Consider the following 12,786-nt stretch of genomic DNA (forward strand, 5'->3'; position numbering starts at 1 on the left):
TCGCTATCAGATTTGATTCTCAAGTTGAAATTAATTACACAAGTTACAGTGTGCTGCTTTTATAAAGTTGCCACTTTGTTGGCTTTAATCTCCTTGCCCCTTAACTGTTACACATGGAGCTTGAACCCAAGACAGCTTTCTCCCTCTTAGGGAGGTGTGCTAACAACTCCCAGGGAAGGAGACAATAGGGGCCTGCACCGGAGATAGGTGTTATCTTAGTCCAAAAGTCTAGCTTCAAACCTGAAGCCACCTTTGAAGAGCAAATGGAGAACATTTGAGAGAGGGGTAGCCTCACTGTTTAGGCAGACTAGCTGGCAACCAGAGGTGGAGGGGAAAACCATTGTCAAATCATTTTTTCCGGGGCATGTAACCCCTTTGGGGTGGGCCAGGGAGCTCTGAACACAGAGAGGTTGGATCCTGTTTAGATGGTTAACACTTGTTCCTTTGGAAAGGCTTGCAGCTCCGAGCCACAGCTACCCTGGTTTGAGCTGAAGGTTTGACAAACAGAACCTACTGGTCCTAGAGGGGTTGCTAAGTGTAGTACATGGTGAGGTCGCTCAACAACACCATATAATGCACCCAATTCCATCACACCTATAGGTTACCAAGGAAGACTCCACAGTCGGTGTGGAGATCTCCCTGTGGCAAAGTAAATGGAAAATTAAACATGTTTCTTAAACCCAATTATAATTTAGAAACATTATGTTAAATATCTATGTAAACTAATGTTATACATTTTGTTTAAACATTTAACAGAACCAAGTTCAAATACAAAAAAAAATGCATAGACGTCATTAAAAGTAATTTTCTTATATTTCAATAAAAAAAGTTTTTTACATGAATTAAAAAATACTATCAAAATATTTCATAATTAAAAGCATAAATGTTTTACTTTTAGATTTATTTTTCACATTAAATTATAGTTATTTACAAGCTTAACTAATTTAAATAAATATTCGTAAATTAGGCCCCATTCTCTTTTTCCGAGTGCCGAGACATGTAAGGCTACACTTTTGAGTAACTTTACATTCAGATTTTATATATAGCCAATAGTAGTATAGCTACTCAAAAGTGTAAGAGTAAATTGCACATGTAAATTACTCAAGTTATATTTGTGAATAGTCTCAAATTATTGTTTTTACTAACGTATGCACTTTCTAGACATAATCAAGGTTTTAAAACTTGAAATATACTTGAAATTAATGAATGAATACTTCTGAACACTGGACGGTCCCTGCAGTAAAAGAAATTTGCCCAAGCTTAACATTTACATATATCTCTTGATTTAAAATAAAGTGGAATGTAAACATACGTATTATTGCAAATATGCCTTATTATAATAAAAATGACCTATAAATAATTTCACTTACCAATATTAGTAGCAACCTTACTTTTCAGGTGAGATATCTTTCTCTTTTTATTCTTCATTTTGGGAGTTTTATCTCGTGAAGCAAGACTAGCCTGGGCTGTTGCTTTTCTAGATTTGAAAGCTTTAGTAACAGTTGTTGGGTCCAGAGGATCTGGCATACTGCTAAAGCTTTCCAATGATTCCTCATCATAAGTCCTTGTCTTGTTCCCATCCGATTGCTTTTGTTGAATCAAGGCAGTCTCATTCTTCTCAGTCCTACACAAATGCTTTTCTGACTTTTTAAACCATGATGGTCTCTTTGTTTCAATTCCTTCTTCAGGCAGTTGTGACATTCTTTGAGGAGGAAAGACAAGTACTCTTTTACTATTAATAAAATGGATACATTAGTAGAGGCTGAAACAACAATGAAAATGTAACAAATTTCTCACTACTGCATTAAACAGAATCAACTACATGTAAAAATCTGAATACAATGTACCTGCTAGCAATTAACGCACAAGTTACTTACCTTCGGTAAATATATCTGTAAAAGACATAGATTAGTTATAGATTCCTTACCTGTAGAATTACCCCTAGGCGTCAGACTGGATACGGAGAATTATTTAGTCAGCAGTACCCCTGCACATCGAAAGGAGGCGTTGGTAGGCTCGGCATTCGTCGTTGGCGTCGTGGTCATCGGGATGACGTAGCGGTAGCTACTTAGACGCCGCCCTCGCGCACCGACGTCAGTTCTTTTATACGATATACCACGCCAGAAACGCAGAGCCATGCAAGACACTGACCACAAAACTAGGGTCCTGAAAGGTATACCCTGACCCTAGAAGTCAGCTCGCAGAACAGGGAGGATGGGTGGGCGGTAAGGAATCTATAACTAATTTATGTCCCTTACAGATATATCGTTACAGTAGGTAAGTAACTTGTTCATCTGAAAGAGACAAATAGGTATTGAGTCCTTCCTTACCTTTAGAATAGATAACCCAGCAATACCAACCCCGGAGGGGGGGCCTGCAAACCAAGTTCACACCAGAAAGTTCTGGAGATCAGAATGGCCAAAGAAGCAGTCTTTCCGGACTTGGCTGTCCAGGCAGTAGTGTTTCATGAACGTGTGCAGAGATGCTCATGTAGCTGCTTGACAGATGTCATTGAGGGGGACTCCCTGTCCCAAAGCAGTGGAAGCTGCCACTGCCCTGGTGGAGTGGGCGTGCAACCCCACTGGAGGCTCTTTCTTCGTCAAAGAGTAGCAAGAGTTGCACAAAACAACCCACCTAGAGATGGTCCGTTTGTGCATGGATTTACCCTTTTTGGCACCCACGTAGACGACAAAGAGCTGGTCATCCACCCAAATAAAAGGAAAGCACACGTTTTGGATCCAGATGGTGGAGCCTCTTTTCCTCCTTAGAAGGATGCGGAGGCGGAAAAAAGGTGGGTAAAGTGATGGTTTGACCAATGTGGAAAGAAGTAACCACCTTGGGAAGAAAAAAAGGTCTGGTTCTTAGAACGACCTTGTTGGGATGAACAGTCAGAAAAGGAGGCTTTGAAGAAAGCGCTTGGAGCTCACTCACTCTGCGAGCAGAGGTGATGGCAACCAGAAAGGTAGTCTTTAAAATAACAAGTCTGAGAGGACAGTTATGAAACGGCTCAAAGGAAGTGCACATGAGGTAAGTAAGAATCAAGTTCAATTCCCACTGAGGCATTACAAAGAGAACATGAGGAAAAAGATGAGTAATGCCCTTGACAAAGCAATTTACAACAGGGGACATAAAAAGAGAAGGCTGATAAGGAAGTCTAAGAAAGGCTGAAATAGCGGAGAGGTAGCCCTTTGAAGTGCCCAGAGCAGAGCCCTGCTGGGCCAAAGACAGGAGGTACAAGAGAACCTCAGAAAGAGGAGCAGAAAGGGGATTCACAGCCTTTGCTGTGCATCATGCCACAAATTTGTTCCATCTGCAGGCGTATACAGTCTTTGTGGAGGGACGCCTGGCTACCAAGACAACATCACAGACTTCAGGAGAAAGGTTGAATGCTGGCAACTGTCGCCGCTCGATCTCCACGCAAGGAGGTGAAGACTGGACAGGACCGTCCCCAGCTGCTGCAACAGAAGATCCTCCCAAAGTGGCAGTCTAATTGGAGGATAGATGGCCATGTGTAACAGCTCGGGATACCAGACCCTTCGTGGCCACTCCGGAGCCACAAGGATGCATAGGGCCCAGTCACGCTTGATCATCAGCTCTCTGGGCAGAAATGGTATAGGCAGAAAGGCGTATAGAAGACCGTAACTCCACTCACCACGAAAAGCATCGCCGAGCGAGAGCAGCCTTGGAAATTCCAATGCGCAGAATTGCTGTCATTGCTCCTTCTCTTCGGTGGCGAATAGATCTAACCAAGGCTCTCCCCACTGCTGAAAGAGACCTTGTACCACTTCCGAGTGAAGATGCAATTCATGATCCATCATGCACCTGCGGCTGAGTTTGTCCGCCCTGGCATTCACAGAACATGCCAGGAGTTGAACCACCAGGGATATGCCCTGATGTTCCAGCGATGTCCAGAGATGGAGAGCCTCTTGACATAGGGTCCACGACCCCACCCCGCCCTGTTTGTTGCAATACCACATGGCAGTGGTGTAAACACCTGCACTACTCTTCCCAGGACAGAGGTAAGTAATGCTTTTAGTGCAAGAGGGATCGCCCGAAGCTCCAGAAGGTTGATGTGGAGCCCAGACACCGCGGAGACCAGAGGCCTCTGATCTCCGCCTCTCCCATGTGGCCGCCCCACCCCAGTGCAATTGACGTGCAGTGCATGTGAGAAGTTGGCCTGATGTATGATGTCACTAGTTCTAGTGTACACCTTATATCAGTCCAAATACCCTTATGGTGATTGGTTGTAAAGTCAACCTTATAGACCAGCTATCCTAGTGGTAGCATGGACAAGAGCAGTCTTAGGCTAAACTCTGAATGGCATGTGAAGCCAGCTATGATACCATATATAATCCCTTGAATACCAAATGAAAGGACACCACAACAGATATATATATAAAATAAAGTGTATTTATTCTAGTCAAACCCTCAGCACTCTTTATGAGATTAGAGGTAAGTACAACACAGTCTTATTTAAGCATACATTAAGTCACACAGGTAAGTAATACAGTTAGGCCCTAGGGGCCACGCAAACCATATACTAAGTAAGTGGTATAAGGACCACTGTTACGGAAATAGGATAGGCCTAGGCCTAGGGAATCGCTGGGGCTACACTACACTAGCAACAGTTAGGAAGTGGGAGGCCCACGGGATTCAGGTGCAGAGTGGAAACACTCACGCGTAATGCGTAAAAGTCGATAAGAAATAGTAGTTGTTAGAAATTAACAGTTTAAGGACACTTCTGAAGCAGCTAGAGAGTCGAGACTCGGAAACTAGACCCTAGGATAGTTACTACCCTTGTGAGCACCGAAGTACCCAAGTTACCTAGCCCACAGGCTGCGGGTGCATAGGTGTGAACTTGCGTCGGGTTTCGTCGTGGACTTCTATGGATGCCTGAAGGAAAGTTGCTGACAGGCAGTCAGTGAAGAGTGTCCGGTGGATCCCAAGGCTGGGATCAAGAAGAGAGGAGACCTGCAAGCAGAAGGGACAGAGTCAAGGTCACTAGCCAGTGACCACGTGGAACCAGGAAGGAACCAGGCGATGTCGTGAAGATTGCAGGTGAAGGTGAAGCTTGTCGCTGCAGCCACGAGGACCAGGGAACGTCGAGGACGACCAGGACCAGGAGGCGAGCTGTCCCACGAAGGCTCTTGCTGTCGGCGGCGTCGAAGTTGGACTAGGACTCACCAAGCCTTGGCAAGCGGAACCCACGAAGAACGGAGGACTTGCTTCTGGTGCAGACCAGGAAGGTCTGGGGTGCTTCTCTTTTTCAAAGAAGCAGGAGCCAGTCTGGAGGAGCCAAACCAGCGGTGAAGATTTCAGGATGCGTCGTCACAAAGGGCACTAGCCAGCGGGCAAGCAACTGGACAGACGCGGCAAGCAGGAAAATGCAGAAGGGCCCCACGCAGGACTCGTGGAGTGTGGGGGGCTGATCTTCGGTGCAGATGGTGCTTGGGGTTGGGGCTTCTCAATCCCCGGTGCACAACTTCGAGGGAGCCTCAGAAGCTGCGCTTGAAGATACTAGCCACTTTTCCCAGGTAGCCGGTCCCATGTCTCTCGTCGCCTCCACGGATCTCAGCTCGGCTGTGGATGTGGATCAGGGTTGGAGAAGTCTGGAAGTCAAGGCTCTGGTCGGGCTCTGCAGTCGGTCCCTCGTAGAACTTTAGCAAAGCAAAGGGTAGTCTCTTGATGGTGCCTGTTTGCACAGGGTAGCCACTCCTTGGCCACAAGGGAGATTCTTCAGTCTTCTTCTTTCGTCGAATGTCGAAGGTCCAGAGTTTCTGTTCAAGTTGCAGGTTCAGGATAATCTAAAGTCCTGGGGCCCAACTCCCACTCTTATACTAATCTGGGGGGCTGGGATACCTGCTAGGTCACGCCTTATGGGTGGGACCTGGGAGGGGGTGGTTACACCCACTTCCCTTTGTCCAGTTTCGCGCCAGAGCTGGGGCTGGAGTGCCCCAGCGCCGGTTTGAACTGGACTATGCAAGGAACACCTTGTGTGCCCCAGGCATGTCTCATTCCTTTCAGCCCACCCTGCCCCAATACACTAAAGGCTGTCTGGGGAGGTGCTAGCACCTCCCCAAGCAGGAAACCTATTGTCCAGGCCTCCCTGGCTGGGATCACTCCCAGCAGCAGGAGGTCAGACTTGTGTCGTGGCAGCAGCATCCATTTTGTGATGCTGAGGCTTTGGTTAGAGGCTAACAGTAAAGTATGATTTCAACATGTCTCTCCCTCTAGAAGGGAGGAATAATATCCTCATCACCAGAAATGGTATGGGGGTATTATTCCAAAGTGTTAGACACCTTACACGACATGTTTTGATAAAGCCAAACCATAGTTACCATAACCGTTTAAGATTATAAGGCACTTTGAGTATATGGTAGGCTATATCATAGAACAGCTATAAGGACATGATTCCGAAAGCTGCAGACAGGCTCAGCTCATGCTAGAGCACCATCTCACATGTTACCAAGCACTCTGCCTCCAGGATTGTTAAGGCCTGCCATAGGAGTGACTGATAGGTACACGTGTCTATATAGAAGGGTAGATATAGGCATACTATATCTAAGCAAGGGGTGATTACACGACCTTGCCCCAGCTGAATGATCAGCCAGTTGTGTCTGATTGGAAGGCCAGACCAGGGGTGGCATAATACATGCTGCAGCCCCTGGGAGGCCTAGGGTACACCTATGCCCTGGGTACCTAGGGTACACTGTACAGGGTCCAATAAGGTGATCCTTACCAATTGAGAATGTACCTAGGGTACATGGAGTCCATTTTAAAGAGAGCAGACAGCCTGAGACCCTGAATGGCAGGATCTCAGGCCAACTAAGTCGAAAAACCAGCTAGACACTAGGCAAAAAGTTGGGGGTAACCATAGTCAGATATCCACCTTCCTACAGTGCCCTCTGAGATCTGAACGCAATCGTACAGATTCCCTTGATGCTGTGCCCACTGGAACTTCAGGTCCCACTGCAGAGCCCGCATATGCCACCGTGCATGATCTATCAGCAGGATGCAGGAGGCCATGAGGTCCAGCAGCTTCAGGGTCATTCTGACCGAAATCCGGGATAGAGGCTGAAAGATCAGAATCATAGCCCGAATATTACGGACTCGCTGCTCGGGTGGATAAACCCGAAACTGCATCGTGTCCAGAACCGCTCCCATGAAAAGGAGCTTCTGAGAGGGAGTCAGGTGTGACTTCGGCACATTCATAGTGAATTCCAGCGAGTGCAGGAGGTCCGCCGTAGTCTGGAGGTGGAACACATCTGCCTCGGGCGAGTGCGCCTTCAACAGCCAGTCGTCGAGATAAGGGAAGACCGGAATCCCTGATCTGCACAGATGAGCTGCGACCACCGTCATCACCTTTGTGAACACCCGAGGGACCGAAGGGGAGCAGAGTAATCTGAAAGTGCTAGTGGCACACCGTGAACCGCAGGTAACAGGGATGTGAAAATAAGCGTCCTGCAAGTCCAACGCTACCATCCAGTCTCCATGGATGAGGGCAGACAGAACCTGAACTAGCGTCAACATTTTGAACTTCTCCTTCCGGAGGAAACGGTTGACGTCCCTGAGATCCAAGATAGGATGCAGGCCTTTGTTCTTCTTGGGCACCAGAAAGTAGTGGGAATAGCAACCACAACTTACTTCTAGGTTAGGAACTCGCTCAATGGCTCCCTTGGCCAAGAGAGCTGTAACATCCTGTTAAGAGAAGGGCCAGATGATCCTCCGACATTCGATGGTACTGAGGTGGCATGGCTGAGGGGGTAGTCTTGAAGGGGTGGAGGGGGGGGGGGGGGGGGGAGTAGCCCCTTGTGCTATCTGCAAAACCCACCTGTCTGACGTGATGGTGCGCCAGTGAGGGAGGTGACGGCGAATCCTGCCGCCCATTGGCGATTGGTGGCCCTGAAACGTCAGACTAGGAGGGTGGGAGGCTGCTGCAGAGGGGGCGGTGGTGGACTGGCCTGCTCGCTGGCTCCTAGGACCACGTCGGTGGGTCCCACGTCCCCGGCCGCGCAGAGGCTGAACAGCTTGCACCTACCTGTGGCTCTGGGTGGAACGTGGTAGGGACGAAAAGCAGACTGTGCACGGCGAGTGGTGGAGAGGCCCAAGGACTTGGCTGTAGCCCGAGACTCCTTGAAGCGCTCGAGCTCGTTGTCTGCTTTGTCGCCGAACAGGCGATGGCCATCAAAGGGCATGTCCATGAGAGTAGCTTGGACATCCCCGGAAAAACAAGTCAAACTCAGCCAGGCATAGCGTTGAAGGGTTACCGACGCTGAAATCATCCTGCCTAGCTAGTCGGCGGTGTCCAGTCCACATCGTATGGTAAACTTGGCTGCGTCTCTCCCCTCCGCAACTACATGGAAGAGCAGAGCCTGGGTCTCCTCCGGGCACTGGGGCAGCACCTGCACTACTGTATCCCACACAGAGTGGGTGTAATGGCCCAACAGACATGCAGTGTTTACCGACAGCAGTCTCAAGCTGGAGGAGGAAGACATCTTTTTCCCCAAGATGGCTCAGCTTTTTGGATTCCCTATCAGGTGGAGCGTTGGGGAATGCTCCTTTGGAAGTCGAGGCTTGGACCCCCAAGCTCTCAGGGGTGGGGTGCTGGGAGAGGAAAGCGGGGTCGCCCGGAGCCAGGCGGTGGTGTCGGGTAATCATCCTATCCACACGAGCCCCTGTGTTTGACCTGGACCAGGTGCCCAAAAGTATGTCAGTCAGGGCTTCATTAAACAGCAGCAGGGGCTCTGAAGAGCTCGCTGCCGGTTGGAGCACATCTGTCAGGAGGTTAATACTGACCGCCACCGTAGGTAGCTCGAGGTTGAGAGCCTCGGCCGCCCTATGCAACACCACTGTTTAAGAAGCTCTCTCCTCCATAGCCATGGTAGGAGGAGACACCATGCCAAGCTCTGGGGAAGTATCCAGACCACTGGCATCACCCAACTCCTCTCTCCAGTTCGGATCATACTCCTACTTGTCAGTTAAAGGGTCCCCCTCAGAGTCCTTCTCACTCTCCTCCGGTTGCCAATCTGGCCTGAAAGAACCAGGGTAGAACAGGGGCATATGTACCACGTCGGCGCCGGATCTGGGGTCGTCCAAGTCTGTCCAGCTCCGTGTCCACGTCGGGGTGGAGGCCAGGGTCTACGCCTGCGGGGGACAAAACCGGCGACGGCTGCGGGCGTGGTGCCAGTAGACTCGGTGCCGGTGGAGGTGTTATGAGGTCGACCGGCACCAAGCCGGATCCAGGGGGACCCTGCAGGGCTAAAGCCTCTTACGTCGAAGGCCCAGGGCCCCCAGCCGAGTCCGCGGGGACCACAAGGCGCCTCAGCGGAGTCGGGCTGAACAAATATGAAATGCATCGCAAAAACTTCGAAGATGAGCAGGTGTCGCTCCGGAACCCAGAAAGGGAGGGAAACTTGGAGCCGACCCTTTGGGCTCCGTACGCAGAGCCGCGGGAGGGGCATCACCCGCATCCCTCGTCGCGTCGACCGACGGATGGGGATTAGTCGAAAAACGACGATGCTTCTTCAACTTCTTCTTGTGCTTCGATTTTTGGTGGTGGTGGCGTGACCTCCCGCGCAACCGGGACCTCAAGGGGAGCGGACTGCCGGGCCTCGAGAAGCTTTCGGGACTGCTCCTGCAAAGACTTCGGATTCATAGTCCAGCAGTCGGAACACGACTTGGGATTGTGGTTGCGTTCCAGGCACCACAGGCACATGCGGGCGGATCCGTCACCGACATCATTTTTTCAGGAACCGCAAGCCTTGAAACCGAGCATCCCTAACGTGCACCAGGAGTCGAAGACTCAAAAACAGCATCACAAAAGTCGGCAAAAAAGTCAGTCAAAAAGTGACTGGAGGTACCATTCTCTCTGGACCTGCGCTGGCTGGCGCGGAAAAAGAAAGAACTGACAATAGCGCGCGAGGGCGGCGCCTAAGTAGCTAACGCAACGTCATCTTGGCGACCACGACGACCAACGGGGAGCCAACAGATGCCACCTTTCAACGCGCAGGGGTACTGCTGATGAAAAATTCTCTGAATCCAGTATGACACCTGGGGGCAATTCTAAAGGTAAGGAATCTACAACTAATCTAGGTCTCTTTCAGGTAGCAATTTTACTTACCTGCAGCAAAAGAAATGTGTAAAATGGGAAATTTAGCAGCGTATACATGCGTCCAGAAATCAGTCAATTAACATATTGCAAGAGTTTATGAGGAGAAGAAATCAGAAAAATAACTTTGTGTAGGAAATCCTCTGAGATTACTTATCAAGCCTTTCTATTTGTTACTAATATCAGATACAGGTTTAAAAATGATTTATCTGGTGAGGGGAGCTCGAAAAAGACGGCAGAAGAAAATGTTTTGTCTCTCTCCTCTGTCCCAAATGCACTGTGCCCCTGATTTTTCAAAAGGGGTGGAAGTTTCACCAGGATCTGAGGCCATCTGTGAGAAATAGAGGAAGAGAAGACAAACTCAAATGGCAATGGTGTATAGTAAGGAATCAAACACACACAGCAACCAACATGTCTATTCTTCAAGAATCAGGGAGAGATCCTGGGGATTGAGAATCCTATAGCTCCACATCACCATAAACTTGCAAATTAAGGAACGCAAAAAGAGCCTAGTCCGGACTTTGGAAGGCCTAAAGCTCTACTCGATTGCGACCAATCTGGTAGAATTCATACCCAAGTGACAGATGAGACATAACACAAACAAGGTGAAACACCTGATGGATGCAGCACATAAAAATAAATGGGAAACTGCTTCTGTCTTTAGATACTAAGAAAGCATTCTAAAGAGTTAGTTAGAGCTTTCCCATGGATGTATTATGTGCCAAAATATTTTGCCCGTTATTTCAAACCCCTTAAAAGATATCAAAGACTCCAAAGGATTTTAGAGGGCCAACCTGATTTCACAGAAACAGCAAGACAAAGAGCCCAATCCATTCCAATTATTGGTCACATTTAGCAAGATGTACTTAAAATCATGCAAGCTCCTTCCTATAGCTCTCCAATGGTGTCATATCTGGAAAAAAAATGTTTATCCTGAGAACACCTGGCCTGTCTTGCAGAACACCCACAATTCCACAGGGCATTGTTCTACAACTCTTGACTGCGAGGACAGAAAACTAGCAATATCATCTATAAAGGAAGTGAAATCATTGTCAACTGTTACAACAGACAAGAGTGTTTTGATGTTGCCTCCTTTCGTAGTTGACTCCAGGGGCAAATCCAAAAAATCCAAAAAATACTAAGAGGCAGCAATTAATGTATTGACAGATGTAGCATTGGTAGAAGTTTGGCAAATGCCAATGTCTACAGTACTCTGGCCCCAGGGCTTATTAAGGTCCATTTTATTTTCTTTTTCTCACATATTAGACATGTCTTTCAATTGAAAAGCCCTGTTTGAACAACAATTGTGGGTGAGGCTTTACAGTCAATTAAAGCAGATACTGGAAACAGCACGATCTCTGGCCATTTTATAATACTGATGACCAGAAGCCAGAGGCAGCGGTTTCATATCTATCAAAGTTTCTACCCTCAGACCATGAAAGATATCAGTTAAATTAGCAATCTTATTTCAACATATCCCAATATTACCCTTATTCCAGAAAAACCTCAAGGTCCTCTTAGTACAACCAAGTAAAAAAGAAAGGTAATTTGCTATCTAAACAGCAGGACACCCGCCATCATTGACATCAAACTCTGCACCAATTGCCAAGAAGCAAAATCTTCCTCAGCAGGCCCTTGTTAGCAGGTGTGTTTTACACAGATTCCTTTGTTCAGATTCCATAACATTGGATAAATGGGTACTGGATGTGATCTGTTACGACCACACATTGGAATTCATTCTAAGACCCCATAGTGTCCTCGAAAAAAAGTGGTGCATTAACATAGGTCTCTACTGCAGTCAAAAATTTGTTCCATGATAACAAAAAGGGGCCTATAACTAGTGCCCAAAGCTCAGCGACAAAAGGGATTGTACACCAGCAGTCAAGAGTCATCTTGAACCATTTCTTCCAATAATAGCACACACCCCACTTTTGATAGGAACAGACATCACCTACAATGTTTTACATTAGGAAAGAAGGTGACAAAGTCACACGCAGCACGTAAAAAGCACAAGACCTGTGGTACCCAGCCACTGACCAGGACAATTTGACAGACATTGTCGAGATTTCAGGAAGGGCAGCAAGTGTAGCACTGTATGCCAGAGTTCCTATGTCAGATATGTAGGGTGGTGACAGGGAAATGACTCCACACCTCTGTGGCATGTTACTACCTGGATGAAGAAACGTCCAGAGTCTCTGTGGTTGATTTAGCCGCCTGGTTTAATAGGTGAGCCTTCACTGACTTATACACATGAAGATTTTATATGCATTCTTCTTAGATTGGTTACTTTTTTCCCCATTAATATTTACAATATGATGCTTACTATTTTGATTCAAGCATGTAAATATAGTGAAGATTCAATGCCAGAAGCAACAATTTATTTGATTACAAATGCAGCTTCCAGCATTGGTATCTTTCTTCATTTTACACCAGTCACCATCTTCTCTGTCAAAATCACATCTCTTATTTACAGTCATACTTTATGGTGGCTTCACATAGTAATGACTGGTGTTGGAAACGGATAGCCTGAGGTTTAGGATACTTGATTACCAATGTGACAATGTTTACAGCTCTCTTTGGTCTTTGTTCAGGGATACATATTGTATACTACATTATGTATGGATAAATGTATGTGTGTATATCTATCTATCGATACATACATATATACACACACACAT

General features: G+C 47.4%; 1 protein-coding gene across 5 annotated transcripts in view; it reads right to left on the bottom strand.

Annotated features, from left to right (window-relative positions):
- The window catches only part of PCM1 (pericentriolar material 1), a 1,275,228-nt gene that overhangs the window by 600,722 nt on the left and 661,720 nt on the right, over nt 1–12,786 (bottom strand). For all 5 annotated transcript variants that reach the window (XM_085641994.1, XM_085641996.1, XM_085641995.1 and 2 more), the window contains exon 23: nt 1,371–1,702. In XM_085641994.1, the coding sequence (XP_085498120.1) occupies nt 1,371–1,702 (332 nt within the window). The remainder of the gene's footprint in view (nt 1–1,370; nt 1,703–12,786) is intronic.

The sequence above is a fragment of the Triturus cristatus genome, chromosome 2_2 (assembly GCF_964204655.1).
Source record: "Triturus cristatus chromosome 2_2, aTriCri1.1, whole genome shotgun sequence".
In the NCBI taxonomy this organism is placed as follows: domain Eukaryota; kingdom Metazoa; phylum Chordata; class Amphibia; order Caudata; family Salamandridae; genus Triturus; species Triturus cristatus.